Raw genomic sequence first — 15,624 nt, 5'->3', positions numbered from 1 at the left:
CCACATCCTCATCTGTTTCTAAAACACTTGGGGTGGGGGGTGGGGGAGGACAGACGGTACTTTGGATTCCTCAGGGCATCTGCCAGACCAGGGAAAGAAATATTAATAATACATGATTGCTTGTCTGTTAAGACAAAACAATATATGCTCCAGAGTTGGGTTTTTTCCAAGAATACTCAGAATTTATTCTGATACATTTTATTAATGTTGTCCTTGCTGGTGTTACTTGCACGATCTAAGAATAGATTTTATTTGAATCGTTTTAGGTTGTCATTAATGTAGGTAAAGCAAAAGCAGCTCTCTGATCATATGCAAATTTTAAAGTGTTCATAAGTGGTACAAAGCTATTTCCCTTCACCTAATCTTCAGAGTTCCTTTTGGGAATTAGAGATGTTTCTTATAATTTTGAAAACCAGCAAAGAGAAATATTATAATCATGTTCTTCCCAATGCAGGTCATTCAGGCATAATACCAAGGAGATAGTAGCTGTGAAGATAAAGACTGAGGGTGGCCAATGTGGTCAGGAAGTTTGGGAATAAAGACTGACCTCTTCAGACTGCAAGATAAATGCTTTCCTTCTATGGTTGGGCAGTACGGGGACACACACATGAACCCACAGTTAGAACTGTGTGTTTGCTTTGCCTACGCAAAATGTGAATGTTTAATTAAAACACAATGTTAAAATTTAGTCAGAGGCTTTACATTGAGTACTTTAAAGACCATATTGATAAAACAAGAAATACAATAGTCCCTCTCTAGCCACAGTTTCGCTTTCCCCAGTTTCAGTTACCTGTGGTCATGGTCAGCAAGTATTAATGGAAAATACCAGAAATAATTCACAAGTTTTCACTGTGCACCATTCTGAGTAGCATGGTGAAGTCTCAAGCCGTCCTCCGTCCCACCTGGAGTGTGAATCATCCCTTTATCCAGTGTATCCACAAGAGAGACCCTGTTCAGATAACTTTTATTACAGTATATTATTATAATTGTTCTATTATTGTTGGTCTCTTACTGTACCTCATTTATAAATCAAACTTTATCAGAAGTATGTATGTATAGGGAAAAACATAGTGTATATAGGTCGATACTACCTGCCTTTTCAGGCAACCACTGGGGGCTCTTGCAAAGTGTTCTCCGAGGATAAGGGAGGGATTACTGTAAAGCAGGTCCTTAAATAACATCATTTCATTCAGTGCTGTTTCGCTGTAACGTTGATGAGACACCATGGGAATATAACTCTTGTGTACATCAGCCTATGGTAAAATCGGTTTCCTTATATATCGTTTGGCTTAAAGCCGCAGAACCTATTGACAACATCAGGTTACTGTACTAGTTTTGTAATCCCTCGATCATGGATTTGTGGCCTCTCTAGATATTCAAGAAAGTTATGTGGTCTTCTAAAACCTATAAACTTAGTTATTGAGGAATCTCTGATTTGTGTCATTAACAGACTTTCAACAGATATGCAAGACTATGGTTTAATTATTGATGGAGCTGCGCTGTCTTTAATAATGAAACCCCGAGAAGATGGCAGCTGCAGCAACTACCGAGAACTGTTCCTGAATATCTGCCGGAACTGCAGCGCCGTGCTGTGCTGCCGGATGGCCCCTCTGCAGAAGGCCCAGGTCCGTGCTCCTGTCCCTTATAATTATCTAGTAACTAGAGTCCCAATGCATGAAATTCGTGCAAGCGTAGGCCTTCCTTCCTCTGGCTGCTGGCATCGGCCTCCCTCTGGCACCCGGGACCCAGGCTTCCCTCGCAGCCCTGGCTTCGTCCGGGAGGTTGTCCCGGAGTCTAATTAGCATATTACTTTTTTTATTATAGATTGACAGGTATTTAAATACTGAAAGCCATTCACTAGTTGTAATAACCACTGATTATTTCTTTTGAAATGTAGCAAAGTACCACCGTTTTTACATAGAAGCAAATGTGATAGAAATTTAAAACATGGATCTTGTTTTGCTTGTTGTGATTAGTACGAGTTCACTGAATCAAATGGATGACCCTTTCTAGGAGAGATGTCTCTGACTGACTTGTCTTGTAAAATAAAACCGCACACACAGGTATAATCATTGATAGGAATACACACGGAAGGCAAACGTTGTGACCTCAGCATTACTGAGCCAGTCACATGAACCCATTTCACCTTCAGCATCAGCCTGATAGATGGCTGATGTTAATCTACTTTTACAAATGAAGTACCTGAGGTGCAGAAAACCAGGGTGATGTTTCTAAAAGGAGGCGTTTGGAAAATTACAGCCAGAATTTGGTTTCCAGTTTGTCGGACTCCAAACTCATGTTCTACCCACTGCAACATATTCTTGTGGAAACACACACCTGATGGTTTTTTGAAAAATACTCTTTAAAGCATTATGGCATACATATGTGAACATAGATCTCTTTCTGATATCAAACTACAACAGTTCCAATTTTGTTAAACCACATTTTAGATACACTAGACCAGTTTCTTGTGAATGATTCATGAAAGAAAACAGTAACAGCTCAGACTAACCCAGTGGGTTAAGGTGAAGTACTGAAAATCACATGCAAAGAGGTCATGTTTAGCATCCTTGCACGTGAACTACACTAATCTGTTAAGTGGCGGTGTTACTAAGAATATAGGACTCGACCTCCCTGGGTAATTCTTTGTGAGGACAAGCTGAGACTCGAAAACTCATATACATTCTATCTAAGATAAAAAATGGTTTTATTCCCTACCACCCTCTTATGTGTCTGATTCTATGTAAACCTTATATGCACTATATATAAACGCAGCTCTGAACCGAGTCTAACAAACTTTTATACAAGTTAATTTTTGTTTCAGTCTCTCATCTTGAAACAAAGAAGGCAGTCTACACATTTTCCCCCTCATCTTTTTACTTCTGTATCTCAAACCATCATTTAGACACATGAATGGAAAATAGTGAGTCCCAAGAAATTGGCTAAAACATTTGGAAATTATTCATTGCATTGGACTGTCAGATTTGTTTTTACACACATGACAAGTTTGAAAATTAAAATAGCATTAAGAATAGCTTATTTTAAAAAGTAGATGCTAGATAACAAATAGTTTGGAATAGTAATATTTTCTAATAGAATCCAATGTTCAGATTTTTCTTTTTATATTTAAATATACTTTCCCTTCTGTTTAAATATGTGAGTGTAGCTGTAACTGAAAACTACTTCATCTATTTTATGTCTGTCTTCAGGTTGCTAACCAGCCATTTCCTACTTATCTCACTGTAATCAAACCTTAGCTACTTTTGCTTTATTTTGTTTTTCTTTCAATATGAAATATATCGTATATGGATAAAATAGATCGAATGTAGTACACTTACTTTAAGCCAGGGGTGCGGAGCATCCGGCCCATGGGCTGTATAAGGCCCACAAAATCATTTGGTCTGGCCCCGCCAAGGCATTAGGGGTGAGTTAATTAAATGCTTGACCAAATATAGCAGGCTAATTTTTAAGTTGATAGTTTTGTATGATCCACAAATGATGTTATAAATAATATCCAAATGGCCCTTGGCAGAAAAAAGGTCCCCCACCCCTGCCTAAGTAAATAATTTTTTCATTTTTCTTACCTAACTTATATCTTCCTTATTTATACTTAGTTAATGATTAACCTTATCAAAAGTAAAACAGAGAAGATCAATTCTGTATTTCTTTTCCAGATTGTTAAATTAATCAAATTTTCAAAAGAGCACCCTATTACATTAGCAATCGGTGATGGTGCAAATGATGTCAGCATGATCCTGGAGGCCCATGTGGGCATAGGTAAGCCTCTTCTTTTTTTATTTCCTGTGCATCTTGGTAACTGAGATTTATCACTTCAGCTAGACAAGAAGGGGATACAGCCAAAGGCAAGATCATAGGCTTCAGATGACAAAGGGCAGCATCTGGGATTTCGTACGTTCATGACTGAGAAATCTCACAGCCATGGTTGTATCTAACCTTATTTTCTTATTCCCATTTTCACTTGCATGTTGTTGAGAAAGAGTGTACTCAGCACATTTATTCTCTTATAGGTGTCATTGGGAAGGAAGGTCGTCAGGCTGCAAGGAACAGTGACTATGCAATACCTAAATTTAAGCATTTAAAGAAGATGCTACTCGTTCATGGGCATTATTATTACATTAGGATATCTGAGCTTGTGCAATACTTCTTTTATAAGGTAGGAAGTACTTCCTTGCTCCTATCACTGTTTCGGTGAAATATGCTACCCGCGATGGAATGACACATTTGGCAGATGCCTTAAGGCAGTGGTTCTCAACCTGTGGGTCACGACCCTTTCACAGGGCTCGCCTAAGACCATCCTGCATATCAGATATTTATATTACGGTTCATAACAGTAGCAACATTACAGTTATGAAGTAGCAACGAAAATAATTTTATGGTTGGGTCACAACATGAGGAACTGTATTTAAAGGGCCAGAAGGTTGAGAACCACTGCCTTAAGGGGTGATTTATGTAAAAATAGAAGTAATTGTCAGCAAGGAAGGGGCTGATCCTAGCGCTTTCCTCCCATTCGCACAATTTCATGTGGAATCAATAAGAAGATATCAGTTGTAAAATGAATGAGATAGGGGCATTCTTTTATGATTCCTTGAACTAATTCCTTATTCATTATGCAATTTGATTCTTTCCTGTTTACACTGACACCATTCCCTCCTATCTCTTCAACAAATTTGCTTTTACATTATCTGTTCTCAGAGTTACCAGAACTTGGTCACATATGCACTGTAGGTGCTATTAAAAAAGAGAAAAAAATGCAAAGCCCATTACCTGCTCCTATGAGAACGTAGGACACTTTTGGGTCACTTTCCCCCAGATAAAGTGGTGTCCCGTGGACAGCCTCGGAGGAGGTTAGATGGCTCTTCCAATGTGCCCTTGAACTAACTGGCATGTGACTTGTCTTTCAGAATGTCTGCTTCATTTTCCCTCAGTTTTTATACCAGTTCTTCTGTGGGTTTTCACAGCAGGTGAGTCCTAATGTCTTAAGTCAGACGCTCCCCTGAGCCTTATCTCCCTGCCACATGGGGGTGGCTGCAGTCGGGGGAGAGTAGACAGCAGAGGCATCAGGCCAGGATGGGGAGGGAGGCCCAAGTGCCCGCAGCAGGTGGAGAGAAGGAGTGGCGTGGAGGGGGCCCACGTCTGCTGACTGCAGGCTCTCCCGTGGGGCCCAGTGAGTAACTTGCCTACCCCAAGCCCAGGAGAGCTGTGTTGGGCTTTCTGAACGGACTGAATCTAAATCTGAGATTCTGTTTGGTGTCTCACAATTCATTGGCTTCTGACACTTTGAAGTGCCGAGCAGAGGTGTGCAGGCCATCTGATGGGAAAAGAGACTGTCAGGGCCCCTCCTTTCCCTTGCTCACTTGTTCTCCTGTCCTGCTCAGATGGGCTGTGGCCACCTGCTTCCATCTGAAGGGTCCGGCGCTGGGGGAAACGGGAGCTTGAAGATGGCGATCAAAATTGCAAGCTTTTATGCAACTTTTTTTGTTGCAAGTTTGCAGTGGCCAAATGGGGTGGGTCACCGTCGGGCCTTCTCTCAGTCATGATTTTAATCTTGACTAGTTGACATCATGAAGCTTTGAAAATTGTCCTTGTCCTTCTAAATCTGTAGAAAGAAGGCTCTGTCTGTATTTCAGAATGCTCATGTTAAAAGTCTTTGCAAATTAAAAATGTATGTTTAACAAAACAATCAAAAAAGTTTAACGAGGTGCACGGGTGCTGTTTTCAGTGGATGTTCCCTTCTTGCAGACGCTGTACGACACCGCCTACCTGACACTGTACAACATCAGTTTCACTTCCCTTCCGATTCTCTTGTACAGCCTGATGGAGCAGCACGTCAGCATGGACACACTCAAGAGGGACCCTTCCCTCTATAGGTACGAAGCCGCAGGCACACTTGCTTTAGAGCTTGGAGAATAATAACGAGGCAGCCAGAAAGCAGTGCCTCCAAATAAATGCCTGGTTGAATTACTTAAAAACCAGAAACATTCAGTGTCAGCTGATGCACTTGCTTTTACCGGAGTCCTTACGCAAGAATCAATGTAATTTGACTGATTATACTTCAAATTTAGATAGAAGATTTATGTTGCATTTGAAATGTACATATTAAGCCAGTTCGTATTTTGTCATACTGTGTTTGCTTTACCATGCCTTTTGTTTTTTTTAATTTGTTTACCATGATTTTTGATAAATTACGAAAGGACTGGGGTAAGGATGTCTATCCCCTTATAACCCCAGTGCATCTATGACCTAAATTATTCTTAAAAAACCACATTTGCTCTGCTTTATTCAGTGAAGTGGTGGGGGCGTGGAGTTAACAGATCTGATTTTGGTGTGTTCTTTTCTGCTTTTTGAAAAGTATGTTTTAATAACAAGGAAATGATGTTTGTTATTTCAGAACTGTACTTCAGGATGTCTGGCAGATGTCTGTGTTACTAGGGATTTTTATGGCTTTTTAAATTAAACTTACTGCATTTCAGAAAACTTTAGATTCACATGTGGTTGTAAGAAAGAATATAGAGAGATTCTGTAAAACTGGGACACCCACGTAGGATGGGTGGATGGTGCCCACACCAGTGCCCTGGTTGTGAAATCTCTCCAGTGACTTAGAGGCCCCTAGTGGACACAGGTGCTCACTGCAGAGCACAGTGGAGACAGCGGGGTCCCTGGCTGAGGCCTATTTCAATGGGACGCAGCCACTATGTTCTCACTGTTTTCCTTCCACAGAGATATCACCAAGAACGCTCTACTCCGCTGGCGAGTGTTCATTTACTGGACATTCTTAGGAGTATTTGACGCTCTGGTATTTTTCTTTGGTGCTTACTTCATGTTTGAAAATGCATCTGTGACCAGCAATGGACAGGTTAGTACTGAACTGGGTCTTGTTGACTTGGCTGCTTGGGAATAACCCTCGATTGGTGTTCGATCCGGGGTCAGTGCAGTCATTCAGCACAGCCTGTGGGGTCTCCTGATATTTGGGTCTCTAGCTCCCAAATCACTTACAGGTCATAGTACGTCAGTAAATGCACTGCTCCGCATACTTGGCTTACTGTGGGAAATCCCCTTCCTGAGGTTTTTCAGACTTTGTTTCTGTAACTTGTATTTCACCATTAATTATTTATCTAGCGGTTCAGTGAGATCCACCAAGCATGGCTTATTTAATATGGGAATTTCGTATTTAACACATTTTCCCCTTTTTTTTTCACATGTCCTTAAGTGTCTGTTTCCTTTGCAATGAGTAGATTGATAGTTTCTAATAGACATCAGCTCTCTGGTTGCATAATTTCTAGGGTTTGTTTTATTTGTATCTTGATTTTTTCTTTTTGCGACTTGCTTTCCTTCCCACTCTCAGATAATGACTACCAACACACACATGGTAAGACAATTGTGGGTGTGTCCTCTATATGTTTTTGGAGTGCATTCTAGATAAAATATTTCTCGAAAATATTTTCAAATTGTGACTACTTCTGTGTGCTTTGTCAGTAGAAACACTATTAGCTGCTGCTCCCCTCTCCTTCCTGTAGACGAAAGTTGTATTAGAGAAGTCTGTGTACATTTGATCATTTGTACTTGGTGTTTATCTCTGGATTTCTGTGTCAGGATTGCCACTGAGTCAGTGACGGTTTTCAGTTTGACTTGTTTGAGCTTCCCTTTACCTTAAATTAGAGGCAACGTATGCAGGCATGTGGGGCCTGTTGGGGACACCGCTTTGAATGTGGCAAACCCGTGCTACCTGGGACAATTGCAAAAGACATGGAGCACATGTCAGAATTGTGCCCTACCTGAATGTTACGTATTTACCTAGCCCTAAAAATAAACACTGTTGTTGATGTAAATAAGGGTGGCTTGGGAACAGAAGTTTGCTTCATTTCCTGTTTGACAGAACACCTCTCCCTGTGTTGTCCTCCTGTGTGGCTCATCTCTTAGAGCTGTTGGCTTGAAACCCAAAGTTCTTGCTACAGGTCCCATGGAATTTGTTTACCCATTTATTAGTTTCTCATTTCTTGTTACTAAAAGGTGCAGTTATCTTTCATTATAACGTAAACCAGTTTTTACTAAATTCATCCTGAGAATTTTTTAAAGTCTTCTTTCACTCTTCTACAAACTTTGCATTTTTCTGGAATTTGTTCTTTGTCTTAGTTTATTTTAATTGAATAATTTCTGGATGCGAGCAGGCCATAAATGTCATTAAACAGAGCTGTCTTATTGTTCTTTGTATTTCTTTTATAAGATTGTCCTTATGGGTTACGCTTTAAGTAAGCGTCTCGTATGTATCTTAAAAAGAACTAAGCTTCTGTGTCCTGAGGATGAAATTCCAGGACCATGGTAGCCAGCCGATACGGAAGTAAGTGCCATTCATCAGGCACTTTATTTGCAGTTCATGTTCACAAATCTTATCCTCTCTCAACTGCCATCACCCATGGACATATTCGTAGTTGAAGAAACTTCACTTCAGACAGGTTAAAAAATTTGTACAAAGTCAGGTAATCAGAACTCAAACCCAGGATATTTGGTACAAAATTATAGTATTTGTTGTAGTCCATGCTGCTGCTTACCAGTAATTGTTTAATCTCAGTGTTACATAGTAAAATTATAGGTGCGCCTGAAGAACCTATAGGGAGTGCTGGTTGACCAGTGTGGTGGGGCTTTGAGGTACAGACCATAGAAAGGCCTTGCCAACATGACGTCTGAGCTGCATCTTCTCCTCCTGCTCAAATTCCAGTAGCCCTGATGTGTCTCCAACCAAACTTCCACCAGCCACTCCTTATACCGCTGTGGGTCAGTGGATGCGGTGCTGTTTTGAGGCCTTGCATATTATCCAATGATTTCTACCAATTCTTGACTTATATCCTATTTCCTGTTTCCTTAAGGATGCCCTGAGCCCCTACAGATCCTAAATACTAACGTCTCAACATCTAGAATGATGCTTTTCTGCAACACTTTTATATCTCCCATAATTACCACTTGCATGCCTTTGTTCAGCCACTATTGGACAAAACTATTTATTAGAATTTGAAACAATGACAGAAAGAGAGACCAGGGTAAAGAAAACACAAGTTGACCTGTACCACTCCCACTAAGAAATCCCTAGTGGGTGACTTGCCACTCATTAGCCAAGAGCTGTGAGAGTACTCTGCTCACTGACCTGTCATGACAAAGATTGAACACGCATAATGCACATCCTGTCATATGAAAAGCTTCTGAGACACATAGTGATAGTAGGAAGCAGTACATGGGGCAGTTGGTGCCAAATAAGGTATTTAATGTGAGGTGTTTGTCTGTCTATAGTTATGTATTTTAGAGGCGAAATTTGCTCCAATTCACTAGTGCTCTATAGAAGTTAAATAATCTAAGGACCTAGAGTTATAACAGCAAGACTCATAGCATCTCTAATTATGAGTGATAAGGGTGTAAAGGACCTAGTGTGGACACTTACCTGTGTCACTAGGAAGACAGGAGCTCCAAGAGATTGGCATAGTCCAAGGCCACTCCAGGTCAAGTGCAAGGCCAAGGGTATTCCTAGGTGAACACTTGGAAGTTTAGAGCATGGTATAATATAAGTCAGTAAACATCCGGGTAGCTGCAATTTGAGCCATCACCAGCCAGTGGAGCAAGGACAAGTTATGCCAGCAGACTTGGTAGCAATCTGGAATCTGTGCATGAAGGAAATGTAATAGGTGTTTCTTGTGGCTGTGATCTTGAAAAAAATTCAAGTCAGGTTTGTTGTGGGATATTTGTACGCATAAAAATTAAATTGGTCTGGATCTTAGAGCTTTAAAAAGAAGGAACATTTCCTGCAAAATACCCATCTTCAGAAGAGAAAGGAAGAAGTGGGAGAAGGGATTAAATGTAGATCTGTTGGAGTGGCAGGCTCCAGAGACATTCTACAAAATTCTCATTATCATCTGAGTGAGGCTATGAAGTTAGTGACATTCTCAATGGAGATAGCAGTTAGGAAATCAGGCTCATGGGGGGCATGGGAGCTAATGAAACTTGAAAAAAGATGGTCCCTCCAGACAGTTCTTTGAGAAAGAGGGTTGGTATCCCAGTGAACCATGCCACCTCCCACCACAAAATCCATAGAAATAATGGCAAACAATTTTAATAATACATTTTCTATTAGCAGTTAGCCTAAGGGCTTCCTTAAAACAAATAAGAAAATTCAGAGGAATTTATAGAGATGTTACCATGATTGTCTATCCCAAAGAGCCAGAAGTAGCGAGAGAGCATAGGTGAGGGTGGAGCAGATCCCAGCATTGCCCAGGGTTCCAGCCAAATTTTCAATTCTGTGTTCAGGGTAGTTGTGCTTTGTTGCTATTCACCTGTAAACATGATAGCGGAGGCCCATGTGTTTTACTGGACTAGGCATCGGGATGCCTAATCTGAGATCCCTGATCCACCATAATCCACAAATACAAGAAAACCTGGCGGTGCCCTAGGGAAGTACCCCCTTACCCTCTGGAGAGAGAGAAATAAAGAAGTCACTTGAGTGGCTGAAAGCTTGTCCCTGATTTGTGATGCTGTTGGAGATAGCCTATCACTCTTCTGTGCTGACTCCATTTCCACAATTTGCTATTATCGAACACTTTTTAAAATGAGTTCCAGGTTTCCTGCCCAGCAGGGGTGGAAAACAAGCGGGCAGGGTGTGCCAGGTCCCACCCATGGTGCCAGCATGGGATTCAAAGCCGCCCTTTGCCTTACAGCAGGGTCACCCCTCACTTTGGCCAACAGCATCGGCCTCCAGTGAAAACAAAGCAGAGCCACTTTCTCTCCAACACCCAGCTGGCCAAGCATTGTTGTAGTCCTCTGCCAATGTTCCCGCCTCGGAAGTTAAACATTGAAGGGAAAACACATTTTTGAGGATTTCCCAGCCTGACCATTATTGCTACCTGGGGCCAGAGAGCTCTTGGCTGTGGGTTGCCCAGTGCAATTAGCAGGCCCCTGGCCTCTGCCTGCTAGATGCCTGTGGCACCTTCCCCCCCACTCTCCCCCCCCCCCCCCCCCCCATGGTGACAGCCAAAAATGTCTCCAGGCACTGCAAGTGTCCCCTGGAGACAGAATTTCCACATCCCCTCCCCACTGAGAGCCACTGGTGATTGTGGCTCCGAGTGACGAGTGACGGAAGCCCGGTTTCACTCATGGTGCTGAAGTAAAGAATAAAGTGTAAAGAGATGCTCATTGGGGGCAGGATCCTTATGAAGTCTGTTTACAACAAAGTCCTAACACGTTACTTAGTTTTCCTTCTGGAATTCTACCAGTGTTCTTACCTCACTAGATGTATCACAAGATGGGTAGCCTACACATTCACCTGAATCGAGTCACATGTAGTTGAAAATTTGTATTCCAGTTTTTTAAATTCATTGTGAAATAAAGCTTTATAGTCTGTTAAAGAAGGACAGCAACGTTTCCTCGGAGGCATGGTTCGCAGTACCAGGCACAGCAGGTTCTTAGTGTGGAAACCTGGAAGAAACTTACTCTTAGAATTGCCCCCTGGGGGAAAGAAGTCTCCAGCAATAGGTGTTTTATTTTGCTTGTGTCTTTGTCTGTAGGTGGGAATGTGTTGTTTTCATGATGTGACCATGAGTGCTTCCATCCCACACCATCCCCGGCAGCCTGCCCGGGTCCTCGGGTGCTGGGTGCTGGGAGCCCTGCTCCCTGCTCTCGCCTCTCGGCGGCCTCTTCTGAGGGACTGTTGACACGTCTGTGGTTCTGGCCATCAGACTGGCTGCAGGGGGCCTTCACGCAGCTCTGTCTTGTCTGCCTCATTTCTCCCTTTCCTGCGATTTTCCCGAGGAAATCCTAACCATGTGTCGCACATACGTGACATGGTTGTTTTCACTGGCTGCTTACTGCCAAAATGTTCCAGCGCTTGCTTTTCTTCCAAAGCAGGCAGGTGTCAGACTTGAGTCCGAAAGAGAATAGACAGAAACTCTACTGAGTTTATTCTTGAACGTGCAGAAGGCGTAGAACTGGGTAATCGGGTAAATGTCGCTTCGACATGAAACTCGAAACAGAAAAACCAGAGTTAGCATCATGCATATGTAATACCTGCTCTTCAGTGTTTTTCTTGCTCCCAGTTTGTGACATTAGGACTGATGTGTGTTGACAGCACCGAGGGAGCCAGTTTCCGGGTGACAGGACTATCAGTGTAGGAAGGGCTGTTTCCACCTCTCGGTCACTGCCTGGCCCTGCAGGATGGCACTGGGGAGCCAAGGGCGGGGGGGGGGGGGGGACAGCGGCGGGGGGGGGGGGGGGGGTTGAATGCCCAGGGTGTTCACTGCCATCTCCTTTCACTTTGTAGTAACAAGACCTAGTCCCTGTATCTTGGGGGTGTGAAGTGTTGGCGCAGGACAACAATGAGATGTATGCTCTAAACACTCTTGTTTGAGTGTGAAAGGGGGGAAATGAGTATTAACAAAAGACTGCCTGGACTCTGTCCCCACAGATATTCGGAAACTGGACCTTTGGGACGCTGGTGTTCACTGTGATGGTGTTTACCGTCACACTAAAGGTAAATTCTCCCGTGTTGGTGCTGCTTCTTCTGGCCACGGTTAACCCCAGCGTGTGTAGGTCTCCCCGTCTTTGAACTACAAATCCGTTCCAAGTTACAATCCACACTAGCACACAGCCCAGATGGGCACCTGGGCCCAGTAAGGGGGCTTCTTACCACCATTCAAATGAGTGAGGTGTAGACTCAGCTCACCCCACGATCCAGTACACAGACCTCCAGAATTATACAGAAGGCAGATGCAGGAATGAGCCTTTTCTTTTTTTAATTTGTTTTTTATTAAATTATGTATTAGTTACAGTGGACATACAATAATATATTAGTTTCAGGAGTACAGCCTAGTGATTAGACATTTATGTACCTTATGAAGTGATCACCTCCATAGGTCTAATACCCATCCCATAACAAACATAGTTATTACAATGTGATTGCCTATAGTCCCGATGCTGTCCTTTACAGCCAAGGCTACTTGTATAACGGGCAATTTGTACTTCTCAATCCCTTTCACCTTTCCCACTCATCCCTCAGTGAGCCTTTTCTTTGTAAAAGGATTCGGATTCGAATTATTTTCATTAGCAAGCCCACCTGTCCCCCAGTATAATAAAAAATGCACTTGAACTGAAATCAATGCATTATGGAAAATCTAGCTCTTTTAAAAGTCAAATTCTATATGGGACATTATTATGGAAGTCCCCACACCTATCAATCTGAGTTTTAAAAAGTGATACAAAGAAAATCCAAAAGTAATATTCTTAGTAGTAACATAGCCAGTACCTTAAGCGATCGCCCCCGAGTCCCTGCTGTTGGAGAAACACTTCCCAGTGCGTTTCCCCCGGATCCGGGTGAGAGTTACTAGGAATGCTGTGATTACAAAGACGTGACGTCACACATTCTGTATCTTCATTGGAAGAATAAGGGCTTGTTTTCCTTGAGCAGTTTCATGTGGACATTTTGGCTAAAATTAAGGTATATTAGGGTATTGGTTGGTTAGTTGGTTGGTTTCATTATTTTCTGGCTCTCTTTCCTCGCCATTGCTCATGTGACATGTAGATAATCCCACTGTTCGTCACCTTTTTTTCTTCCAGCTGGCATTAGATACACACTACTGGACTTGGATAAACCACTTTGTCATCTGGGGGTCGCTGCTATTCTACGTTGTCTTTTCCCTCCTCTGGGGAGGAATCATCTGGTAAGAATTATAAGTAGCATATAATCATTATTACCTTTATACTAGTAGTCCTGCAGTATCTTTCATCGGGGTCTCAAAACACATTTTCCATTTAACCTCATTCCTGTGTGCAAGTATTTGTTGAATGCCTGCTGTGTGCAAGGCACTGTGCCATGGCGGGAATGAGGTAGGCATGGTCCCTACCCCTTGGGCCCCACATTTTCAGTGGTGGCAACATGCTGGATAATAACTTACCGGGGTTTTGACAAGTGAGGAACAAACCGGATGCTATAGCAAGGGGCCTATTTCACATTGAAGGTCAGAGAAGGTTTCTCATAAAATTGTTATTTAAACTGGAACCTGGGAGAAAATCACCATCATCGTAACAGGTCTCACTTATTAAATGCTTCCTAGAATGAGGCATGGGCTGAGTATTTGACAGCGCATGTCTCATTCCGTCTTCCTCCAACCACATTCTCCGTACACTGCAAGTGATAAGATGGACTGAGAGAGCAGCGCCACTGGGCCGAGGCAGCCTGACGCCAGACAGAGCCCTGAGGAAGAGAGATGGGAGTGCAAAAGCACTGTGGCAGGGCCATGGCCAGTCCACTGTGACTGGAGAGGAGCCTTGGTCCAGCTGGAAAAGTAAGTAGGAGCAGGCCGCACTGGGCCTGTAGGCCAGGTAGGGCCACAGCCCCAATCTGACAACAGTGGAACAGCATCGAGGATTTTAAACAGAGGGAGTGGCAGAGTCTGGTTGCTGTTTTAGAAAGACCACCGTGTTGAAATTGAACATGAAGCAAACAGGACATGTGGTTTAGATATTATTGCAACAAGGCATTCAAGAAGCAATGTCGGTTTGGTCAATCCTGATGAGGGCAAGAAGTGGCTGCATTTGACATGTGTTCTGGTACTGTCACAAGCACACCTTTACCCATGCTCTTCCTACCACCAAAAATGCCCTTTCCAATTAGCCTTCCTTTTGAGCTCTTATTCATCCTTCAAAACCCTGTGGTTCATTGTCCTCTTCAGTGCTTCCCTGTATCACCTCACAGATGGTTCCGCCTAGTCCCCTAAGCATTTATTCATTCTCCTGTCATGAAGGTACCATATTATTTTATAATTCTCCTGTGTACATTTCTACCTTCCCCGTAAAGCAGAGCATTTCCTGAGCAGGGCTGGGCCTAGGGGAAGGTAAGTGAGAAGGCCCCAGTGGCTATGACCTGGGAGGGAGTGCCTCTTTCGATTAGGCCTGGCTGGATGTGAGTCCAGAAGCAATATCCTCTCCACTCTACAACTTCAATATTGAGCACAGGTCCTGAGAAACACGAGGCAGCCCCTGAAAGTAGAGAAGCCTCTGTGATCAACCTTGTCCCCATGTTGGCCGTTGCTGAACCTCTCATTACATTACTGCCCTCTCGTGACCAAAGCCATGCATTACATGTTCTTTGCGATCTGGAAATAGAGAAATCTTAGATAAGTTTTGGGTGGGTTTCCAACAACCCTGTGCCAAGCTTTAAAAAATCCCTGAAATACTAGCGAGCTTTCCCAAGTTGTTAAAGTTGCAGCCCTGGAAGAGGAAAATTCATCCTAAAAACTTCTCTGTCTGGCTCCTGGGCCTTGGGGTTTAGGGATCATGAAACTGTAAATCAGGGTCAGCATTATATCAATTGCTGCACCCTCTTCAACTTCTTTTATGGAGCCCAATGTAGATATTTTCTTTGAGGTATAGATTTGCCTGACAGGGAAGCCATTTCGTGCTCTGTATTTTTATAGACAATTTTAAAGAATTTTATGGCATAAGCTTTAGGTAGTTAACTAGAGCTCTGATGAACAGGACCTTTGTAAATCTTCATGTTAATAGCCATTGTGATTCTGAGATACCAAAAAAAATTACCCATTTTAATCTTTTTAAATCCTTTTTGTGATTCTGAAA

At 42.7% G+C, this 15,624-nt stretch overlaps 1 protein-coding gene across 4 annotated transcripts in view; it reads left to right on the top strand.

The window, feature by feature from the left end:
* ATP11A (ATPase phospholipid transporting 11A) overlaps positions 1-15,624 on the top strand; it is a 145,594-nt gene that overhangs the window by 119,613 nt on the left and 10,357 nt on the right. For all 4 annotated transcript variants that reach the window (XM_070408575.1, XM_070408574.1, XM_070408576.1 and 1 more), the window contains exons 20-27: positions 1,451-1,625; positions 3,675-3,777; positions 4,029-4,174; positions 4,923-4,982; positions 5,761-5,888; positions 6,739-6,874; positions 12,458-12,523; positions 13,606-13,709. In XM_070408575.1, the coding sequence (XP_070264676.1) occupies positions 1,451-1,625; positions 3,675-3,777; positions 4,029-4,174; positions 4,923-4,982; positions 5,761-5,888; positions 6,739-6,874; positions 12,458-12,523; positions 13,606-13,709 (918 nt within the window). The remainder of the gene's footprint in view (positions 1-1,450; positions 1,626-3,674; positions 3,778-4,028; positions 4,175-4,922; positions 4,983-5,760; positions 5,889-6,738; positions 6,875-12,457; positions 12,524-13,605; positions 13,710-15,624) is intronic.

This window comes from Myotis yumanensis, unplaced genomic scaffold (assembly GCF_028538775.1).
Source record: "Myotis yumanensis isolate MYYU_CA2020_CCGP unplaced genomic scaffold, mMyoYum1.0.hap1 SCAF_3, whole genome shotgun sequence".
Lineage (NCBI taxonomy): Eukaryota > Metazoa > Chordata > Mammalia > Chiroptera > Vespertilionidae > Myotis > Myotis yumanensis.
Note: the sequence above shows the minus strand (reverse complement) of the source record. Positions and strands in the feature narration are given on the sequence as shown.